Raw genomic sequence first — 24,514 nt, 5'->3', positions numbered from 1 at the left:
GCAACGAGAGAAGGATAAGAAATGCAGGGCCAGCCAGCAATGCCCACACTCCATGAACGAAAAAAAAAATTAGAACAGCATCAATATCTTGGAAGATTCCAAATCTGGAGGAGATCACAGAAAGATTTTCCTGCTTTATTATACCTACTGGGAACAGTTATTAGGAAATAGCGCATTAGGTGAATGCAGCAAAAGATTTACAGAATTTACATTGCACAGAAATTGCAATCAAGATTCAATGCTCAGATTGTAATTTGTTTCTCTATCCACTTAAAAAAATTACAATGTATGAGGTTGTATAGGCAGAAGGAGACTTATTTTGGGACGAGGGAGTGATGGAAGATTACACTGTTGAGATATATGACCATAACAATGGAGTTTTGCACTTTAAGGACTTACCAAGGCTTCTTTGTCAGCACATCTAAAACCCATTGCTAGAATGACAAGACCAACGATTGCATAGGATTACCATCACCTTTCTTCTAAGTACCAAGCTGACTCAGTACCTACTCCCCTTAATCACCAGATTGAATTCCAGCTACTCCCTATCTTCACCACACAAACTGCAATGAATCAACAAGGCAGCTCAATACCACCACCTTCTGAAGGGCAATTAGGGATGAGCAATAATTGCTGGTTTTGCTGGTGCTGCACATATTCCAAGAATTACTTTTAAACAATGCAAGCCTCCAGATTTCCTGCTGAAACTGTATGATGCAACAATGGACTACACTTCATTACCATGTCACTGTGCAACAAAACACATTCAACCATTAGAGACTGATTACCAATGAGCTGTTGGACAATCAGAAGAAGTTCAAGCTGTACATCCAGAAGGATCTGAAAGAAAAAAATTAAGATGGTACTTCATGAAGGCTTTATAAAATATTAAGTGGCCAAGAATATTACTTTAAATGAAGTTATGATTGCGAGACAAGAGAACATAAACTCATATTAGTGAAAATTACACTTATGTCTTCACTCCAAGTGATAAATGTTTACAATACTTCACTGGGCAGGACAAAAGTAGCAAAACTATGATGGTTATTTGAATTATACCTGAATTGCCATCACGGGAGAGGAAAGGTTGGAGAAGGCTGACTTTTCAGGAGCTGATTGGCCTTTTTTCATCATTGCATTCCCTGATATGCATAACCTATCGAGCTAAAATTGCCTTTTTCACAACTTTTTGCTCCATTTTCCATTATAAGGGTGGACAGAATAATATCACAAATCCAAGCCTGTCCGAGTCTAATCCGCAAAGGTATTGCTTTTGTATCGTCTTCAAGTTCATTCGACATTCCTAATACAAAAAAGCACTTCCATTGGGCTGCATTTGAAATAACACCACAGACGCCAGTATCCTGCCCCCAAGTCATCTTTTATTTACACGTGAGCAATCCTTGACTTTAGTATTGCCTCATTCAGAATTAGGCATCAGAGTTTCAGTATCTCTGACACTCAATCTTTTCATACGTCAGGCAGGGCTCCATGATTGGACCAGATTAACAGCCTCAATCAGGGAACTCATATTCTATGAGGTCCACCCAGCTGAACCCTCCGCCTCCGAGCTCAATTTTTACAATCAGGACTCCCGCCCACCTTCCGAGGACCCCTTCGCCTGCCTCCAACAAACTGCATCCACCTGGACACCCCATGCTGGCCTATTACCCGCCCTCGACCTCTTCACTTCCAACTGCCGTCGGGACATTAACCGCCTCAACCTGTCTACTCCCCTCCCTCACTACAACCTCTCACCCTCACAACGCGCAGCCCTCCACTCCCTCTGTTCCAATCCCGACCTCACCATCAAGCCAGCGGATAAAGGGGATGCAGTGGTAGTTTGGCGCACTGACCTCTACACCGCTGAAGCCAGACGCCAAATTGAAGACACCTCCTCCTACCCCGCATCACCAAACCATCATCTCCCAGACCATACAGAACCTCATCACTTCAGGAGATCTCCCACCCACAGCTTCCAACCTCATAGTCCGGGAACCCCGCACTGCCCAGTTCTACCTCGTTTCCCAAGATCCACAAGCCTGACCACCCTGGCCGACCCATTGTCTCAGCATGCTCCTGCTCCACTAAACTCATTTCTACCTACCTCGACACTGTCCTATCCCCCCAGACCATGAACTCCCCACATATGTTTGAGACACCACCCATGCCCTCCACCTCCTCCAAGACTTCCGTTTCCCTGGCCTCCAAAGCCTCATCTTCACCATGGATATCCAATCCCTCTACACCTCCATCCGCTATGACCAAGGTCTCCAAACCCTCCGTTTCTTCCTCTCCCAACGTCCCCAACAGTACACTTCCACCGACACTCTCATTCGTTTGGCTGAACTGGTCCTCACCCTTAACAATTTCTCCTTCGAATCCTCCCACTTCCTCCAGACCAAAGGGGTAGCCATGGGCCCCAGCTATGCCTGTCTCTTTGTTGGCTATGTAGAACAGTCAATCTTCCATAGTTACACCGGCACCACTCCCCACCTCTTCCTCCGTGACATTGATGACTGTATTGGCGCCACCTCGTGCTCCCACGAGGAGGTTGAGCAATTCATCAAATTCACCAACACATTCCACTCTGACCTTAAATTTATCTGGACCATCTTTGACACGTCCCTCCCCTTCCTGGACCTCTCCATCTCCATTAATGACGACTGACTTGACACCAACATTTTTTACAAATCCACCGACTCCCACAGCTACCTGGATTACACCCTACCTCCTGCAAAAATGTCATCCCATATTCCCAATTCCTCCGCCTCCACTGTATCTCCTCCCAGAAGGACCATAGAACATAGAACATAGAAGAATACAGCGCAGTACAGGCCCTTGGGCCCTCGATGTTGCGCCGATCCAAGCCCACCTAAACTACACTAACCCACTATCCTCCATATACCTATCCAATGCCCTCTTAAATGCCCATAAAGAGGGAGAGTCCACCACTGTTACTGGCAGGGCATTCCATGAACTAACGACTCGCTGAGTGAAGAACCTACCCCTAACATCAGTCCTATATCTACCCCCCCTTAATTTAAAGCTATGCCCCCTTGTAATACCCGACTCAATACGCGGGAAAAGGTTCATACTGTCGACCCTATCTAACCCCCTAATCATCTTGTACACCTCAATCAAGTCACCCCTAAACCTTCTTTTCTCTAGTGAAAACAGCCCCAAGTGCCTCAGTCTTTCCTCATACGATTTTCCTTCCATACCAGGCAACATCCTGGTAAACCTCCTCTGCACCCGTTCCAATGCCTCCACATCCTTCCTATAGTATGGCGACCAAAACTGCACACAATATTCCAGATGCGGCCGTACCAGAGTCTTATACAACTGCATCATGACCTCAGGACTCCGGAACTCAATTCCTCTACCAATAAAAGCCAGTACGCCATATGCCTTCCTCACCGCACTATTTACCTGGGTGGCAACTTTCAGAGATCTGTGTACATGGACACCAAGATCCCTCTGCTCATCCACACTACCAAGTATCCGACCATTAGCCCAGTACCCCATCTTTTTGTTATTCTTTTGTTATTCTGTGGTTTCGGGCAAAAGCCCTTCATCAGGAATAGAGGCAGAGTGCCTGCAGAGTGGAGAGATAAATGAGAGGAGGGTGGGGGTGGGGAGAAATTAGCATAGAGAACAATGGGTGAATGGGGGTGGGGATGAAGGTGATAGGTCAGCGAGGAGGGTGGAGTGGATAGGTGGAAAGGAAGATAGGCAGGTAAGACAAGTCACACCACAGAACACACCAGATGGCCTCCTTCTTTAGAGACCACAATTTCCCTTCCCATGTGGTTAAAGATGCCCACCAACGCACCTCCTCCACATCCCACCCCTCCGCCCTCAACCCCCACCCCTCCAACCGTAACAAGGACAGAACGCCCCTGGTGCTCACCTTCCACCCCACCAAACTTCGCATAAACCAAATCATCTGACGACATTTATGCCACCTCCAAATGGACCCCACCACCAGGGATATATTTCCCTCCCTACCCCTTTCCACGTCCGCAAAGACCGTTCCCTCCGTGACTACCTGGTCAGGTCCAAGCCCCCCAAAAACCCACCCTCCCATCCTGGCATCTTCCCCTGCCACCGCAGGAATTGCAAAACCTGCGCCCACACCTCCTCCCTCACCTCCATCCAAGGCCCCAAAGGAGCCTTCCACATCCATCAAAGTTTTACCTGCACATCCACCAATATCATTTATTGTATCCGTTGCTCCCGATGCGGTCTCCTCTACATTGGAGAGACTGGGAGCCTCCTAGCACAGCGCTTTACGGAACATCTCTGGGACACCCGCACCAATCAACCCCACCACCCTGTGGCCCAACATTTCAACTCCCCCTCCCACTCCCCCTCCTCCACTGCCGCTCCCTCACCACCCAACGCCTGGAGGAAGAACACCTCATCTTCCGTCTCAGAACACTTCAACCCCAGGGCATCAATGTGGACTTCAACAGTTTCCTCATTTCCCCTTCCCCCACCTCACCCCAGCTCCAAACTTCCAGCTCAGCACTGTCCCCATGACTTGTCTTACCTGCCTACCTTCCTTTCCACCTATCCACTCCACCCTCCTCGCTGACCTATCACCTTCATCCCCACCCCCATTCACCCATTGTTCTCTATGCTACTTTCTCCCCACCCCCACCCTCCTCTCATTTATCTCTCCACTCTGCAGGCACTCTGCCTCTATTCCTGATGAAGGGCTTTTGCCCGAAACGTCGATTTTCCTGCTCCTCGGATGCTGCCTGAACTGCTGTGCTTTTCCAGCACCACTCTAATCTAGAATCTTTGAACAAACTGTGGCATACTGCTATGTTAAAGTAACTATATAAACACAAGCTGTTACCTAAAGTGGGAGCAGGTCCTGACAAATGACAATAAAAAGATCAGAAATAAGCCTACCAGCGGAGTCTGTTTTTAAATAATGTACCAGCTTTTGTCTAGTCTCCGAGTTCATTTGACATTCCAAATACAAAAGCATCTATATTGGGCTGCATTTGGAGTCAGTGAGGAAATTTGCTGATTTGGTTTTGTTGAGGTTCGATGATAAGTTGATACATTATTTAAAAACGGACTTCAGTGGTCAGCTAATTCCTGATCTTTTTGTTGCTATTTGTAAGCATCTACTCCCACTTTAGATAACAAAAAACTCGTGTTTATATATGATTTGGAGATGCTGGTGTTGAACTGGGGAGTGCAAAGTTAAAAATCACACAACACCATGTTATAGTCCAATAGGTTTAATTGGAAGCACTAGCTTTCGGAGCGCTGCTCCTTTATCAGGTGGTTGTCACCTGATGAAGGAGCAGCGCTCTGAAAGCTAGCGCTTCCAGTTAAACCTGTTGGACTATAACCTGGTGTTGTGTGATTTTTAACCATGTTTATATAGTTACTTTCACATAACAGAATGTCACAAGGAGGTTGTCATTACTGTAATCAGACATAAGGTGACAAGTCAAAATGTAATCTGACCAGAAGTTTGTTCAAAGATGTCAGCCAGGTATACCTCATAGAATATGTCAATTTGGTCCAGTCAGGGAGCCCTGCCTAATGTATAAAAAGTTTGAGTGTCAAAGATACTGAAACTCTGGTGCCTGATACTGAATGAGGCAATACTAAAGTCAAGGATTGCTCACGTGTAAATGAAAGATGACCTCGGGACGGGATACTGGCGTCTGCGGTGTTATTTCAAAAGAGAGAATTTTCAGGGGTTTATTAAAGGAGGAGAGAGAAATGGAAGTAAAATTTACTGAGAGGATTCCAGGGGTTAGGGCCCAGACAGGTGAAGTATTGGTGATCACTGGTGAGAAATGGAAGTGAGGAGGCAAAAAAGGCCAGAATTGAAGAATGTAGAGTTCTGGGAGGATTTTAGAGTTGGAGGAAGTTGAAGAAATAAGGAAGAGCAAACCTTCGAAAGGACTTGAGCATAAAGGAGGCAGCTTTCAAATCAAGGCGTTACATGTCGAAAAGTCGATATTTCTCAGTGAATGATGAGTGAAAGGAATTTGGTTTGAGATGGAATATAATTTAAAATGAAATTGGGAGTATCTATAATGGGCAACTGATCCACATCACAAGTTTTATTGCCCAGGCTGCAAATTGAAAATCTACCCAGTCCTGTTCGCCGATGTTAAAATATTGTAGGGCAATTAGAACAACTTCAGTCAATGTGACCTTGACGGTTGCTTCAAGATTAAAATGCAAACATAGTCACAGTTACCAAAAGGAAAAAAGACTTGCACATATAGCACCTCTCATAACCTCAGGACATCGCAAAGTACTTCACAACATGAAATACGTTTTGAAATGAAGTTACCAATGCAAAGTAGAGAAGGGTAGCAGCCAGTCTTTACACAGCAAGATTCCATTAACACCAAGAAGGCTTAATCTACTGAAATAACATTAAAATAATATTGCTTCAGAGGATATTGGCTAGGATACAAAAACACTCTTTCACTTTTTTGAAATTGTATCAGGGCCCACCAGAGAAGGCAGACAGGGCCCCACTTTAAAGACTCTGTTAAAGATGACACTCTGACAGTGCAGCACTCCCCCAAATCCTGTATTTGGGTATTCCACCCTGGACTTTGCACTTAAGTATTAAAGAATGGGGTTTGAATAAACTGAGGCAAAACAAATGCAATAAAATATCTGTTATGGTCGCTTCAGCTGATTTCCAAATAGGAATCTGCACTTTTAGGAGTTTGCTTTGACTCTGTGTTTGATTTGTTTTGGCTTTCTCCGTGAATAGATTCAGACTGGAGGCCATTTCACCCTTTTCCCAAGTTCCTCAACTTCAGGATTTTTGTTCTGTTTTTATCTGCTGTTTGGCTTTGGCTGAATGTGATCACTTTGCAAAAGATGTCTGAAGAAACCGTGAGGTATCAGTATCAGTAAAAGTCATCAATTCAAGACGACACGAGAGATTTTACATAAACTTACATAAAACCCGAGCTGGAAAAGGAATCTCTGGAGAGTTCAAAATCATCAAGCCTTACAAAAAAGTGTTCAAATCTGTAAACAAGATCCACTTGATTCTCAGCAGTAGGAAAGCAACACTAATGTATGAGGACGCTAAAAAAGGAAGAACAAAAGGTTTATGAATTGACAAAGTGATAATATAAGTAGTGCAATTATTTTGTTATTGACTGTAATCACCATAAAATCATTGTTGGAACTCTACTTGAAACATTATGTTAAACTCACAGCATTTTTGGTGCTTATAAAACATTGAACAGACGATGTTCGATGTCTAACTTGCATTTAGTGCTGAATTACCAAAATGGTCTCCAATTTGTTCATGATCTCATGCTCCTCTTTGCCTGAGAGCTTTTACAGGTCAAAGGAGGTTTGTCTGACTTTCTTTCTCTGTCAAGAATTTTAAAAACATAATTACATTCCTTCCCCATATACTGTAGCTTCTTGGCACAGTTTGTGACCTCTCAGTAGTTGCTTTGACCCACAAGGTCATAAAGCCAGTAATACACTGAAAGAGAAATATAGCTGAAGACAATTCATGTAAAGATGTATATACCAGTCCCCTGAAATCTCTTCATTTATTTAATGCTATCTGACACACTGAATGTTGGTATTCATAAAATTGCCTTCTTAACTTCTGACACATTTTGGCAGGTTGTCAGGTTAGTTTGCAAAATATTTTTTTTTGCATCCATAGAATATTCTCAAATTACATTTTTGAGAATGAGTTTATCTCGGGGCTATACATTAAATATGCTTTGAAGAGCTTTATCCGGCACTTTTAGTTCAGCGCATTAACAAACTCCTCCGAAGGATGTGTCAGTTTTGAAAGTTATTTCCTGAATAAAACCTGGTAAGAATCAAAGAAGAAACAACTTGCATTTATATAGCACATTTTCATATCTCGCCCAAAAAGGTGGCACCTCCAAAGGGCACATTCCCTCAGTACAGCAATGAAGTGCCAGCCTGGATCAACAGCTCCCAAATTGGGTTCAAGGGCCCCTTTAGGGTCTGTCGATCCCTTTGCAAGGAGTTTGCAAAATAATAAGGAAGTGCTCACTGTTAACCACTCCAGCCGGCACACTTGAGAAGGCGTGGGGTGGGCAGATGAAGTGAGAAGTCGTAAGTGAATGGGTAAGTGGCTGAAGACATGGCTGTGTGCAAATGGGGAGATGGTAGCAGGCACAGTGGTAGTACAGAGTAGGCTGTCTATCCGAGTTAGAGGGCTGTGTACACAAAGGAGTGTTAAGAACAACATAACTATCACCAATATGGGTGGCACGGTGGCACAGTGGTTAGCACTGTTGCTTCGCAGCGCCAGAGACCTGGGTTCAATTCCCGCCTCAGGCGACTCTCTGTGTGGAGTTTGCGCATTCTCCCCGTGTCTGCGTGGGTTTCCTCCGGGTGCTCCGGTTTCCTCCCACAATCCAAAAAAAATATGCAGGTCAGGTGAATTGGCCACGCTAAATTGCCCGTAGTGTTAGGTGAAGGGGTAAATGTAGGAGAATGGGTCTGGGTGGGTTACGCTTTGGCGGGTCGGTGTGGACTTGTTGGGCCGAAGGGCCTGTTTCCACACTGTAGGGAATCTAATCTAATATGCTCTCAGTGAACAAATCCGTGGTGGGATTTAGTGGAAATCAGCTTTGTCCAAGAGGACAGAGTGATTTTTTAAATATAAAATTAATACATAAACTTAAATATAAATACAAATAGGGAATACACAATAAATGGGAATATATTGAGATGAAGTGAGAAATCTAGCCATGCAAGTGCACGGGTCCCTAAAGGTATCAGTACAGATGGAAAAGGTTCTAAAGAAGGAATATGGAATGCTCTCCTTCACTGGCAGAGGGATAGATGACAAAAGTTGGGATATAATGATCAAACTGTATAAGACGCCGGTGAGGCCACAACTGGAGTATTGTGTGCAGTCTTGGTCACCACGTTACAGGAAGGACGTAACTGCCCTGGAGATGGCGCAAAGAAGCTTCAGTGGAACGGTGCCAGGGCTGGAGAATTGTAGCTGTGAGGAGAGACTGAAGAGGTTGAGGTTGTTTTTCTTGGAACAGAGAAAGCTGAGGGGGGACATGACTGAGGTATACAAAACCGTAAGAGATCGAGATATGGCAGATAAGAGAAGCCTGCTTCCCTTGGCAGAGAGTTCAAAAACCAGGAGTCATAGACTCAAGCTCAGTGGCAGAAGGACTTGAGGGGATGTGAGGAAAAACCTTTTTACGCAGAGGGTGGTAGGGGTCTGGAATTCACTGCCAAAGTTGGTGGTGGAGGCTGAGACCCTAAACTCTTTTTAAAAAAAACCTGGATCTGCACCGTAAGTGCTGTAAGCTGCAGGGCTATGGGCCATGCGCAGAAGATGACATTAGAAAGAGCATTCGGGTCAGCATGGATAAGTTGGGCCAAATGGTCCCATTCTGTGCTGTTACATTTCTATGGTTCTAAAATATTTATTTAATTAAATAGAAATATTTAAACTCAAAGAAATACCTGTTTGTAAAAGGCATTAATAAAATATGTTCACTTGGAGTCCATCTGTTTTGTGGGCATTAGAGTATTTAGCTCTGCATACATAGTTACAAAGAGGTTCTTCAACAAATTTAAAAAATGAGAAATGAATTTCATTTTGTAATCTTTGACAGAATGGGGGTGTACCTGGCAAAGATATTGCCAACATTTATTGCCCATCCCTAATTGCACTTCTCATTTCAGAAGTTGAGAATCAACCCCTTGATGGGGTCAGCTATAGGAATTACTTTTTTACAGGATATGAGTGAAACAGATTTTTTTTTCCAGCAATCAATGCTAGTTTTATGAACCCAGCTTTAAGTTATTGTTTTTTTTCTTAAATTAACTTAATTTAAATTCCAACAGCTGCCACGATGGAATTTGGAGTTGTGGGAGCCCTCAGGGTCTTTGGATTATGAAACATTCCACATGAACAAGGATCCTATATGTTGACACCATGGTGCAATTAATGAAGAAATGGGAAAAGAAGGCCATTCAGCCCCTTGAGTGCTCTGTACTATACAATCAGATCACGGTTGATCTACATCAACTCAAGTTCCCATGCTGCCCCCATTGATTCCCTTAGTATCCAGAAAGGGTGTAACATCAGCAGCACAGCAATAAATCTAAATGGATTTAAACATACATTTATGTAAAGAGCTTTTTTTTTAAAAACAGCCTCAACTTGCTCTATTTCATGCTGATACTTGAATTGATAACTGAGAAATGAAGTGAATCTGCCTGTAAGTTCCAGCCCTCCTCACGGAAATGTGTCATCATGAACGATTGCATTTTTAATAAAAATGTAATTAAGAGAAGTCAAGATTAAATGAGTGAAAGTTCTGAATCTGCTTGGGATGAAGGTTTGATTGTGATGCTCACTCAAACCCGTATCCTTTACGAGCAATAGAGCAAACCGAAGCAGAAATGACCAGGTAATGAAGATAGATGCATTCAGTTATCAGTGAGCCATTACTGGGGCGCGCTGTTACATTAAAAAAAATCACAGATAGCTTGACGGCACTTGCCACATAGGAACTAATTCATGGGCAACAGTGCACAATGTGCAGTGTGCATTGCAAATGCATTTAGGGCACTAATTAAGCAATGTTGAAACATCAAGAAAGCTCTCTTGTTTTAAATCCCTGTTAAAGGAAGTGCATGGTGGTATTGTTAAAGGGAGTACACACGAGGTTCTGTGTATGGACTCAAGAAGACTATGAAGAGCCCAGTTGCAAAAAAGGAGCAGCATTCTCTGCTCAGAAACAGAGGTGAACGCAGCCTTTAGCAATCAGGCAGGCTGCACACTCAATGTTCTGCCAGTGATAGAATGATGAGAATGAGACCTGAATTCTACCAATGGACCATGCATGAGCCTTGATGACAGCTGCCTTTTAATTCCACTTTTAACTATTTCACTGCCGAATGCTGCTGAAGATCCAAGATTAAGGTTGTGTTGAAGAAATACCTGCATTTATATCGCACCTTGAAGTCAATTTAACCTTTCTGAAGTGTAGTCACTGTTATGATGCATGAAAGCCAATTTGCAAACAGTAAGCGCTGACACACAACAATGTGCTAAAAACTTGGTAACTGTTTTCATGACTTTTCACTCAGCAATTCTGCTTCTCTTTCAAGACTTTGGCATGGGATCTTCCACTTCCACCTTGTGTAAGCCAAGGATATGCCCAGACGCAAGACATTTTAAAAACTTCAGATCATCACATTTAAACATGCCTTATGCACCCATCAAGAATGTTTACTTCTGGTCATTAATTTGTAACTGTTGCACCGGGAGTTAGACTCCTTGGGACAAGCCACAGTTTGAACTCATCAGTAAGTTCAAATTTTAGGTTTCCCACCAGTAAAAAAATGGAAAGTGTCAGGAAAGGGGGTGCAACTTCTACATTGGACCCTGTACACCATTTTTAATGGTCTGCAGGGTTTTTTTCCAGCCTCTTAAAGATCTTTTGACTTCAACCATATACAGTAATCCATTCCTGCTGGCTCTTGAAATTCAGCTAGAATTTTCTCCAAAGCAATTTAACAAAAGCTGGTTAGTGTTTATTGTTCCTTCTTTGAATTGCACTTACCTTATGTAGTAGAAGGGAACAACAAACGTAATTTCATTTTAAAATATGGATTAATATACAACATTGTCTGCAGTAACAGATTTAAAGCTCTTGCTGGAGGCTTGCAAGCTGTAGAATATAAATACTGTACATAATAAAGACCATCCTCACTGGTTTAATAATATATAACGATTCATGCACAGTTGCATGTTTAATACGTTACCCTATTTTCTCATAAGATAGTATTAGGATAGATTTACAACAGGCAGAGTTGTTGAGTAAACCAATATGTACTTGCAGCTATAATTTTATTTGAACTTTGCAAAATGAATTGCAGCAATAATTAGAAGTCATCAGACATGAGTTATTGCTATGCAGTTTCACTGTCTTGTTTTTTTTCTGGCTATAGGCTATTTATGTTCATTGCACCAAACATATTAAGATATTTGTTTTTGTATCGTAGAGCAGTGCAGCATAACAAGAGGCCATTCAGCCCACTGTGTTAGTGTTGGCCCTTTGAAAGAGCTAGTCCCAAATCTCTTTCTTATTGTTTTCCAATAGCCCAGCAAGTTGTTTTTTTCCAGTATTCCTTTTAAAGTTGTTGTTGAATTTGCTTCCATCACCCAATGTATTCCAGCTCACGATAACTCTTTCTGTGCCCACAGTACCATCTTCAGACTGGCTCAGCGTGGAAGCTTGTTGCCTTCCGTTGGCAGAATTGGGTGATTCTCGCAGTAATCCTGGGTCTAATGACCATTGTGCCATTTACCGTGCACAGGATGATGACAGCCTTCCATGACCCACCACCCCATTCTCTCTTTAAAGCAGCATCTGTTTGCTTTGGACTACTGTCAGAAACCTTCTTGATCAAGTGAGTATGATTGGCTTTATTTTTGTTGGTTGCAAATGAACAGCTTTTAGCCCCAGAGTGCTCTTTGCCACCCTGCTGAAGGCTTCAGGAAGGGAAAAAACACTTGTTGGTAAGTAATAAGCTGCTCACTATACTAAGAGCTGCAGAGTGGGTTGAAAATTACATATCCACACATGTTTAATTTCCCACTTTCAATGAGTTTGTAATAAAGTGTGCAATAAGAGATTAATCATGCTGGGTTACATACTAAAATGGACGCCTTGTGGTCACTATGTCTGCAGAGTCATTGTTGTGACACAAATAGAGGCAGAAGTCTATCCATTGTCTTACTCCTTACTTATACATCAGCTGGAAATGGCATTAGCTGTTGAAGTGTTATTCTGATTTTTTTTAAATTAAGATGGGATTCCTTATATGGCAACAGCATGATTACTGTTGACAGAGCTGACTTAATGAAATTGTCACATGCAGAGCAACTTTTGATCTCAAATGATATAAGGAATACAATTCTCTGAACATTTTTTAATCTAATTCTCCCCACTTCAGTGTTTTGGTTATTTTATTTATTTTTTATTAAGGTCAGTATTCAGTCAAGCAATGATAAATGTCCAAGACATGCACAACACAAAGCATGGCACAAAATTATCTCCTGTCCCAAGTCAAACATGGATGTTTACTATGTAAAGATCTTCTGGTACAGTAATAGCGTCCCAACCTCTGGGTCAGAAGCTCTGAGTTCAAATCCAAACATGGGATTTGATGGTCATGGACAGTGAATCATTAATAGGCTAAACAGGTTGACTATCAATCCTTAAATCCTTCACATATATCCATGGCAGACTATAAGACTGGGTCAGCCAGAACTGTGCTTTAACTGCAGTGCAGCCATCTCCCCATGTTAAAGGACAACATTCAAAAGGCACCTGGATAGGTATATGAATAGGAAAGGTTAAGTGGGATATGGACGAAGTACTGGCAAGTGGGACAATATTAATTTAGGATATCTGGTCAGCATGGACAAGTTGAATCAAAGGATGTGTTTCTGTGTTGTAATATCTCTATGACTCTGTGACTCCATTCATAGGGTCTTGCTCTGAGCAACTGCCATCCCTATTTTGAGGAACTACTGCACACACATTTATTACAGTACATGATTATACCTTACAATAACTTGACCTCCTCGATTATTTTAGGTTTAGATTTAGATTAGATTCTCTACAGTGGAAACAGGCCCTTCGGCCTAACAAGTCCACACCGACCCTCCAAAGAGCAACCCACCCAGACCCATTCCCCTACATTTTACCCCTGACTAATCCACCTAACACTACGGGCAATTTAGCATGGCCAATTCACCTAACCTGCACATCTTTGGACTGTGGGAGGAAACTGGAGCACCCGGAGGAAACCCACTCAGACACGGGAAGAATGTGCAAACTCCATAAGACAGAGCCTATGTATGATCAAGTGCAGCCTGGGAAAAAAATGGCTGTATGAGGGACATACTCCAACATGACATTCTGCCGTTTTCTCCTTAGAGAAATTTTCAAGGTGAGCCACTTTGCAATAAAATGACAATGACTTAAGTGAGTCACTTTCTGCAGAGACTGCTGCTACAATTTTCCAGAGACTGTGATTATATTGCCCATTTAGAGGAAGCTGTGAAACTTCCAACTGACTGGTTAGACTGCAAGAGAGCTGAGGAGCCAAGGACATGTGAGTTTGTATATTAGATTGCATTCCATATAAAGAGGAAGAAAGTAAAAACTGTCCCCTTTCAGGTTAGTCTGTCTTTTTAACTATGAACGGGACACTGCTACTATTCAGTGCTCATGTGCCCCCTCCTAAAGTCTTCCAATCTTGGAAAAATTCTGAGTCATTATCTAAGCAAGACATTTTCCTGGTGTTCTGGCCAACATTCTACCCTCAAACAAGCACAATAATTCTGTGCCTTATTGCTGCATTGCCATAGCTGCCAAACTACTGACAAACGTTGCAAGTTATTGCACTTAGTGCATTTGGAGACTCGTCATTGAGATGTAACTTTATAAGCACAGCTTGGTCTGTCAGTTTACTCATAGTCAGTAATGGATGAGAATTTATAGCACATAAATAGGTCCAACAAGCCTGAGCTATTATTTATGCTCCACATGAGTGAAATCTCAACTAATAACAGAATAAAGAATCAAACGTCTCCCAATAAATTATCTCTAACATGTCCTGAAATCGGGTCTCAAGGAATTGATGCCTGTCTGAATGTGTATATACTATTGAAAAGACAAACTTCAGTCAATAATCCCAAAGACAAAGGAAACTGTACATATTAACTAGATGATTCAATGGGCCAAAACAGGAAGAACATGGAATTCATCATCACTTGGAAATTTATGGAGCCTGCAAGAATGGGAAATGTGGCATGAGGAATAAGTTAATTCGACAAAATTTTGATTTCCCAACAGTGGATTGAGATAGCAAGATAAAGGTTTGTGGTGCATCAAGTCTCATCCTTGTCGTTAAAATATTGAAAATTATGTCCTACCTTAATGATAATGACCACTGTGTTTGAGAATCTTGCGACAGCTGGTTCACACTTGTTTAAAGGTGTTTTACATCACTCGGTTTCATTTAGTTTTTGCTCAGGTCCATGGTTTGCCTTGCAGGGAGGGCAGCAGGAGAAAGGCAGCTGACATAGAGTCTCAGGATCAGCCGGGCTGAATCAGTGATAGTGTTGGGGTATTGTGGATGGGGTCAGGAATAGGAAGCAGTCGAAGGTCAAAGGAAGGAGAAGACAGAGGATAAGGTAGGGCATGGGGGATTCGAAGAGGAATGTTGGGGAGAACAAAGTTGGAGGTCAGGGCGACTGGTGGAGTATGGAAGGGCTTGGTGTAGTGAGTGCTGGGAACAATCAGGTGAAGTTACAAAGTGAGGAGCCTAAAAAATAGTGATGTGGAGGTTCCAGTGTTGGACTGGAGTGGACAAAGTTAAAAATCATACCAGACCAGGTTACAGTCCAATGGGTTTATTTGGAAGTACAAGCTTTCGGAGTGCTGCTCCTTCGTCATGTAGCTAGTGGGGCAGGATCATAGGACACAGAATTTATTGAAGTTATACAGTGAAAAGTGTTGTTTTGCGTGCTACAAGGACAGCTTGTAGCATACAAAGTGCATTAAGCTTATAGAATAGGGTGTAGAATACAGTGTTACAGCCACAGACAAAGTACAGAGAGAGAGAGAGATCATTTGTTCAAAAACCTGTTAATAGTGAGGAAGAAGCTATTCTTGAATGTATTGGTATGAGTATACAGAGGAATCTCGATTATCCGAAGGACACGGGCAGGGAGGATTTTGTTCGGAAAATCGAATGCCGGATGACACAGTTTAGCCAAGCATTGGGACCTTGTGATTTTGTTCGGATAATTGAATGCTGGATAATCGAGGTTCCTCTGTATAAATTTTTGTGCCTTCTGTCTGACAGAAGAGGGTGGAAGAGAATATGACCAGGATGATAGAAGTCTTTGGTTATGTTGGTTGCTTTCCCGAAGCAGCAGGAAGTGTAGATGTTTGGACAATACAGACACTGTTTTAATAGTTAAAAATCACATGACATCAGGTAATAGCCCAACTGGTTTATTTGGAAGTACTAGCTTTCAAATGTTAATTCTGATCTCTCTCTGTCTCTCTCTCTCTCTCTCTGCACTTTGTCTGTAACATTGTATCCTGCATTCTGTTGTGTGAGCTTAATGCACTTTGTATGGTACAATCTGTCTGTGGACCACGCAAAACAAGACTTTTCACTGTATCTCGTTTAACATGACAACACTAAATCAATCAAATGTGTGTTGATCTCAGAGCTTTTTCTGGCAGAGTCCTCACAGAGCTTTGAGTTAACCTCCAATATATCACTCGTCTTTGCGTAGAGCAACCTCAGGCGGTCTGTTTCACAATCCATAAAAGGGAGGGTCAGCTGATCCCAAATTTCAGCCATGTCCCAAAGTTGGCAAGTACAATACTTGACACTAATATGGATGTTCAACTTTTTAAAAAAACCCACAACATTCCTTTTTACACAATAAAGCAAATATCTTTAGTTCCGTTGTAACCACCAAATGTATGGCAACCAGGCTACATGCCAGTGCAGTTAGTTCTCTGACTAAGCTACCCTCAACAAATAATTGTGTTCTTTCCACCCCGGAGGCTCCTAGCTTCATTCTGATGAAGGGCTTTTGCCTGAAACGTCGACTCTCCTGCTCCTCGGATACTGCCTGGCCTGCTGTGCTTTTCCAGCACTATAATCTCGACAAATAATTGCGATGCATCTCTGATTAGTGTGAAACCAATATGATACGAGATACAGTAGCGCCTCGACTTACAAACTTAATCCTTTCCGGGACCCGGTTCGGGAACCAAAAAGTTTTCAATTTTGCCCATTGTTCAGATATTCAAAGCCGCTGAGCAAAGCAGAACAATGACAATGAAACCACGGGCTTTTTGCGTTTGTACCTTCATTCATACCTTGAATTTCGTATGTATGTTGAAGCAAAATTTTACGTACAATCCTGTTCGTAAACCGATTTGTTCGTGAACGGGGTCGTTCGCATGTCGAGGCGCTACTATATTTACAAGTGAAATTTAGGTTAGAGAAGCGCCTTTGCCACTGTCGTGCTCTCAAGTTTGATGTTAATGGTAATGAGGTTAAGCAGGAAAGACTTGGCAATGATTCAGAACTTCTCTTTATGACCATGAGGTTCTCCTGTTAACCCTCTGGAGCTATCACATTGTCAGTTAATGTTGGGTTTCATCCACATCTGCACATAGCCAGCACTTTCAATGATGATTGCAATGATGTGGGAAAGGGAAGGGTGAGAGAGAGAGAGTACGGGTTGCTCACACTTCCCGTTCTTGAATCATCATCCTAGCTGATGTTCCAAGTTAGATTCCAAAATGAAATCTGGCTTAATAGATCTTTTTCATTCATGGTGACCATTCACTGAAATGCAGAACTGTAGGTTTTCTTTAACAATAAAGCAGAAATGTATTACTTAAAAGGGGAAAAATAAATTAAAACCAAGAACACAGTTTGAAAGATCTCAAAACGTACAGCAAAACAAAATGTCATCTGTTCCTCAATATCATCACTTGACACCGATCCAAATCCGGAGAAATTACCTCTCGATGTCAAATCTTTAGGTTAGTCTTAACTGCTTCTCCCCGGTTCTGTCCTGTGAATGGTGACGTCTTATGTGGTCACTCATAGAACTGAGGCTTAGATTTTCTCAGTCTTTTAATATCCTGCCGATTTCTAACCAAACATTCCAGGACTGGACGTTTCACAAGTTAAACTTTTACACGGGGGGACTGATCTTTCATTGAACTCTATTCTGCTCCTTTCTTGAAGGGAAACTATTTCTGCTTCTCATGGCAGTCAGGTCACCTTCCAAACTGCCCAAAAATCTTTCATTCCCAGGTTTTATAAGCAAAAAATCAATTCGCGTTTACTTCCAATATGTGCTTCCTGGTGTAAACCCTATGACAGTGTCAGCTAACACCCAGTGTCACTTGCAGCTGTGCATTGTTGCCAATCCAGAAATGCGTACAATTCCAGAAACGCGATATTATCCGGTAAAATTCCAAAGATGGCACAGGCAAAAAGGACCGAAAAGTAACATGGTATTGAAATGGAGTACAGCAGCAGCGGGCGGGGGAGTGGTAGTGAAGATGAGGGGACGCTGAGGACAAGTGGTGAGTGAGGACGGGAGAGCAGGCATTACTGGGACAGGACGTGGGGGGAGGGGGTGTGCTGATGATGGGACAGGTCAGAAAGAGGGGATGGTGATGGGACAGGTCAGAGAGGAGGAACGGTTTAAGGGGGAGGACAGCGAGGGGGGACAGTGATATGGCAGGACAGAGAGGGGCGATGGTGTTGGGGCAGGATAGAGATGGGGGGACGGTGATGGGACAGGACAGAGAGGGAGGACGGTGATGGGACAGGACGGGGGGGGACAGTGATGGGGCAGGATGGAGAGAAAGGATGGTGATGGGGCAGGATGGAGAGAAGGGACGGTGATGGGACAGGACAGAAAGTGGGGACGGGGATGGGGCAGGACAAAGAGAGGGGGACAGCAATGGGGCAGGACAGAGGGGGGACGGTGATGGGGCAGGACAGAGAGAGGGGGATGGTGATGGGACAGGACAGAGAGGGGGGATGGGGATGGGGCCGGTCAGAGACAGGGGACGGTGATGGGGCAGGACAAAAAGGGGGGGACGGAGATGCGGCAGGATAGAGAGTGGGGACGGGGATGGGGCAGGACAGAGACAGGGGTCGATGATGGGGCAGGACAGAAAGGGGAGACAGTGATGTGGCAGGACAGAGAGAGGGGGACAGTGATGGGGCAGGACTGAGAGGGGGTACAGTGAAGGGGCAGGACAGAGCTGGGGACAGTGATGGGTTTGGGAGGGAAAACTAGTCCCCTCCCACTCCCTCCTCTCCCCATCTCTTCACAGCCGCACTAAGTTTAAAGCTTTACCTGTTTAATTGAGCAAATTTCAATAGACATGGCCAAACCGTACAATGTAAACAACAATGTTCCATGAACACTACTATCACCTCTTCTCTGATACATCCTGGATTAGGTCACACTTCCAGAATGCGTGTTCTTTTTCTTAATAAAGCCACTTCAGAAAAGCAACCAAGCCCCCATTTGTCACTATTTGAAATCCAAACGCTTAAAAAATATAATATCCATATAAAGCACACACCTCTTCCACCATTTTGAATCACGAATGTGTTACAGATGCATTAAGTGGATAAGGCTGTAAAACTGCTTGTGAAATGCTGTTTTTTTTCATGATCTAGGGTCTGTATACTTGGACTAAATGGTTTTATTCCCTCTGGTAGTTCTGATAAATTCTATGTAAACCTTTCTGTTGACCTGAGATGGCAAGAAAATAAGTACTTGTTAAAGATCTGCATTATTTTATGTTATCAATCTGGAATACCTTCTTATCACCTTCCTACCTCTCTAAGCCACTTCCCTCCAAAGGATTCTTCTTCAAATCCACTTTATTGTCCAAACCTCAAGTGCCATGATCTCATGTTTCCTGACATGGTTCAGTATCATGGTTGAGAGTGTGTTGCTGGAAAAGCTTTTCCTGCTCCTCGGATGCTGCCTGACCTGCTGCGCTTTTCCAACAACACACTCGCAACTCTGATCTCCAGCATCTGCAGTCCTCACTGTCTCCATCGTTCAGTATCATGCCCTGTTTAATAATGCTCCCATGAAAGTGGTTGTATGAATGTACATTGTGATTGTTTTCTGAAATGTCTACTGAGGGAAACTTAGCCAGGGACAAGACTGTAGTTGGCCCAAAAATTTATCAGCCCTGCAAACCAAACACTAAATAACAATAGCAATGTTAACAACCTTAAATCACAATCATGAGGTACAGGGCACATAACAAACTCTGCTGTCTGAACATCCTGGGTCCCCTGACAGTGTGTTTTCCTGCTCTGTCACTCATCCAGCCGTCTGTATTTCTCACGCACTCTTAAAGATGTCTGGCGCAGTCATGCAAAAATGCCAAGAAAGGATTACGAGCATTCAGAATTAATGGGCAGGAAAAGAACCAGCCAGTCCAAGCAGCTTGCTCCACATCTCTGACGGCTGGAATAAGATGACCCAGACACTAGTCAGCACTTTAACTACAAATGAAAATGCCAATGGCAGGTCTGTTACCATCCCAGTTTTGGAATAACTGCAATCTTCACACACATCTCTCCACTTTGTAGCACAGATAGTTGTATTCTAAGGGACAATGACCACAACCTGGGAGGTGAAGTACAGCTGTTATAGTTGCGCAAGAAACGTTGCATAGAAATCCTTCTCTGTGTGGGCTGAAGCTGTAGTTGACTTACAGCTAGTAATGCACATATTCTCTGCTTAATAGCACTGTGGGTGCAGCTACAACACGTAATGGTAAGGGTAAAGATGGCATAGTCCTACCAGAAGAAAGTGAGGACTGCAGAAGCTGGAGAATCAGAGTTGATAAAGTGTGGCATTGGAACAAGCACAGCAGGTCAGGCAGCATCTGAGGAGCAAGAGAGTCAAGGTTTCAGGCATTAAACTTCTTCCTAGTCCTACCAAATGATATGCTGCTCTCCTGTTAGTGAGAGATGGGCTGGTGTTGGTATAACCTGAGGGTCACCATGCTTCAGGTGAGGGAAGAAGTTGAGGTGCATGCGTCACAATGAATGACGAAAGTGGCTCACCACCAACTTCCCATTTGGGAAAGGGCAGTAAATGCTGGTCTTGTTAGTGACGCCAACATCCCAACAAAGGAACGAAAAGAAAGTTTACAGGAATTAACCTATTTTTTATAATCAGTTAGACCGAATTTAATCCAAAACGATAAGGTGTCTTGCAAGAATCTGTGAAGAGGACCATGTGTGAAAGCTTAATGATGTCAACATCATGACACATTATACAGTATTTTCCAATTTAAAAACCTTTAAAATTAAAAATTTCTGAATCTATATTAATGTTAGCATGAATTGCTGTATAATATGTTACGGGATTAATGCAAGATCATATCACTATTTATGGTTATCACAAAAAGTAATATTATTTTATATATTGCCCTTTTACGAACAAACTGTACGGAACTACACAGCTTACAACAAAACTTGGATCTTGAGGTTGAATCTTTATCTCAGGAAGTAGGGGTGCAGACCTCATCTTGGTTTAGACCCTGAACCTTTGAAAATGGGTGAGGGAGGAGTTAACTATCAGTGAATAGGATGATGTCAGGGGGCTAACCCTATCACTGACCCAGAGAAAGGGCCCAGGTTAGCCATTCCTCTAAAGGCAGTCAGCAAGTTCATGGAGCTAGAAAATTAACCAGAGACCTTTCATACTGAGAGGAGCAGCAGGCTGTCATGGAAGGGAAATAAGAGAAGGGGTGGGGGGGCTTCAATATGGAGGTGTCTTCGCACTTACTGTATTCCACCCTTCAATTTAGAAACTAATTCAGTACGTCAGGCCACTTCTTAAAGGCTTGGTGGGGTGCAAGCCCCGTGGTTGCTCCTGCCCCGAGACACACCGGATAGAATGTAGAGATTCCTTTACTTGCCCTCATGAGATTACCAGTTGCAGGGACCCTAAATCTAACCTGAACGCTGATTCTAACCCAAACCTGAACCCGAGTCCCAACTCTAACCTTAAACCTAACCCTAACCCTAACCCTAATACTATCCTATTCCTGGGACCCTAACCCTAATCTATTGCAGGGACCCTAACTCTAATCCGAACCCAAACCCTAATCTATTGCAGGGACCCGAACCCTAACCCTGATGTGAACCCTAACCCTAAACTATTACAGGAACCCTAACCCTAATCCAAACCTATCACAGAGACCCTATCCCTAACCTATTGAGGGACCTTAACCCTACTCCTAACCTATCACATGGACCGTAACCCTAACCCTAACCCTAACCTATCGTAAAGACCCTAATCCTAACCCTAAACTTAAACATAACCCTAACCTATTGCAGGGACTCTAGCCCTAATCCTAACCCTAACATTCACCTGTCACAGGGACTCTAACCCTAATCCTAACCCTAACACTAACCTACCGCAGGGACTCTAACCCTAATCCTAACCCTAACCTTAACACTAACCTATCGCAGGGACTCTAACCCTAATCCTAACCCTAACACTAATCTATCGCAGGGACAGTAACACTAATCCTATTGCAAGGACCTTAATCCTAACCCTAACCCTAACCTGACCCTAACCCTATCCTGAACCGGAACTCAAATCTGATTCAGTTATGATTTGGAGATGCCGGTGTTGGACTGGGATGTACAAGGTTAAAAATCACACAACATCAGGTTATAGTCCAACAGGTTTAATTGGAAGCACTAGCTTTCAGAGCGACGCTCCTTCATCAGGTGGTAGTGGAGGGCTCAATCCTAGCTATCACCCATTGTTAACAGCTAACCTGAGAATGCAACTTTTAAAAAAAAGTTTTGTGATTTACACATGAAAGAAGTGAAACATTCATGGTATTCAAACAGATGAAAGACTTAACAATCAATTTTTCAATGTATAATTTCAGTTACATCACACTGTAAATGTTTGCTATAAATTCTGTGTTAGGATTGAGCCCTCCACTAAGACCTGATGAAGGAGCGACACTCCGAAAGCTAGTGTGCTTCCAATTAAACCTGTTGGACTATAACCTGGTGTTGTGTGATTTTTAACCTGATTCAGTTGGGTCACTTGGATGTCTATTTTGTAATGCAGTGCCTGCCCCAACCTCCATAAAATGCTACAGATATTGGGCCAGTTGGTACTTTCCACACTTAGATCAATCGATTTTTTTTGGAGGGGGTTAAGAGTATCAAGGAATAAAAATTAAGAATGAGCTATTTGGAACTGAGGTACAGATATAATCAAATGGTACAACAGACTGATAGGACTAAAATATTTGAATGTCACTCAGAGATTAATAAGGCATTCTATGAAAGCAGTTCTTCCTTTAAATTAAACAGAATTTCACAGAATTTAACTAGTAATGTTGGGAACAGGATGCAAAACAGCTTGCCAATTACATACGTTAGTAACAAACATTTTTCCACACAAACATACTTAAAATCCCTTTGGTCTCTGATGCTTTGTTAGCTTTGATCTTTGACGTGGTTGTAGGCAGAAATGTATGCACCGGTCACAAATCTATAAGTGAGATTTTGTGTTCCAATCCTTTTGATATTCAGACATTATTTGACGTGCTTTACATTCTATAGGTGAGAATACCTCCTTGCCATTCCTTCAAATGTTGCTCATTCCTTTTCTCATTGTCTCATGCTAAACGACGAACCACAGCAAGATGCAGAAACTGAATGAGCCTGATAAGTTGTTTATGAAAGACGATTAAGTTTCTAACAGGGTAGGTGGCGGTTCAATATATTAAAATTCCCAAAGTGTAAAATGCTCTAATGTAGTGGTATTTAACACTAATGTCGGTTGGTTACTTTGCTGCTTCATTAGTAATGGATACTCAGGGGAAGCTGTGCTGGCAATACCACATGCTTAAATTTCAGCTCTAAATTCTTGCCAGTGAGGTATTTTTATATGGAGTTGAGATTAGTGCCAAGCGAAAATGTCAAACCGACCTGCACTTGATCAATGCAATCAGGCCAGCTTTGGATTCCGTACAAGATGCCAGATTTCTCTGTTTACAAAGGAATCGAAAACTGAACTGACAAAATGAAAACATGGACTGGAGCCAAACTATTGGCATTGGAGCTATGTTGGTGCACCATTGTCTTGGCATTCGTTGAGTTGCACTCAATCCAGATTAAAACTGACCCCAATATCAAATGGAATGGTGTTTTGTTGATGTGATCGATAGTTGTGAAATAGCAATCATATGGCCTGGATTCTTTTGTGGCATTAGGAAACTATCCTTATTCTTTGAAGGCTTGAGCATGGATCCAGCTGGAGATAATGGAGCCTTCCTGGTTATGATGGTCTTGAAAGAAAGGACAATAGTGCTTGACCACTCATGAGAGTCCCTGCCTTTGGACCAGTGAAAATGGAGAAGGACCATTTTTTAAAAGACACAAAATTCTTTGAGAAACTTTGTCAGGAGCATGGCGAGATATAGTTGAGGTGCTGTAGGAGTGAACAAACTGCCAAACAACCCATCCATTCAACCTTCCTTTGCATTCAATTCCCACCACAATATAAAACAACGCTGTTAGGTTTCCCTAATTGATTCTTGTGACTGCATGCTAACCTTTTGTGATTCATGCACCTAAACAATCAACTGCCTCTGCATTTCTGAGCTCTGCAACCTCTCACCAACAAGATGAAATGCTTGTTTTCTATTCTTCCTGTCAAAGTGGGCAATTTCACATTTTTCCATGTAATGCTCCTATTGCAGTATCTTTGCCCATTCACTTGACCAAACCACAACACGGTGGAATTTTTGCTGCTTATGATGCTCCAACTGTTTGTCAAACCCGTCCTCTACCCATTTTCATTGCCCACCTTCTA

General features: G+C 42.8%; 1 protein-coding gene across 2 annotated transcripts in view; it reads left to right on the top strand.

The window, feature by feature from the left end:
- LOC122554152 (uncharacterized) overlaps positions 1-24,514 on the top strand; it is a 263,936-nt gene that overhangs the window by 201,163 nt on the left and 38,259 nt on the right. For both annotated transcript variants that reach the window (XM_087990428.1, XM_043698725.2), the window contains one exon: positions 12,257-12,462. In XM_087990428.1, the coding sequence (XP_087846554.1) occupies positions 12,257-12,462 (206 nt within the window). The remainder of the gene's footprint in view (positions 1-12,256; positions 12,463-24,514) is intronic.

Source organism: Chiloscyllium plagiosum, unplaced genomic scaffold, assembly GCF_037043375.1.
Source record: "Chiloscyllium plagiosum isolate Xiang-an unplaced genomic scaffold, Cpla_swu_hap1 HiC_scaffold_9, whole genome shotgun sequence".
NCBI classification, from domain to species: domain Eukaryota; kingdom Metazoa; phylum Chordata; class Chondrichthyes; order Orectolobiformes; family Hemiscylliidae; genus Chiloscyllium; species Chiloscyllium plagiosum.
Note: the sequence above shows the minus strand (reverse complement) of the source record. Positions and strands in the feature narration are given on the sequence as shown.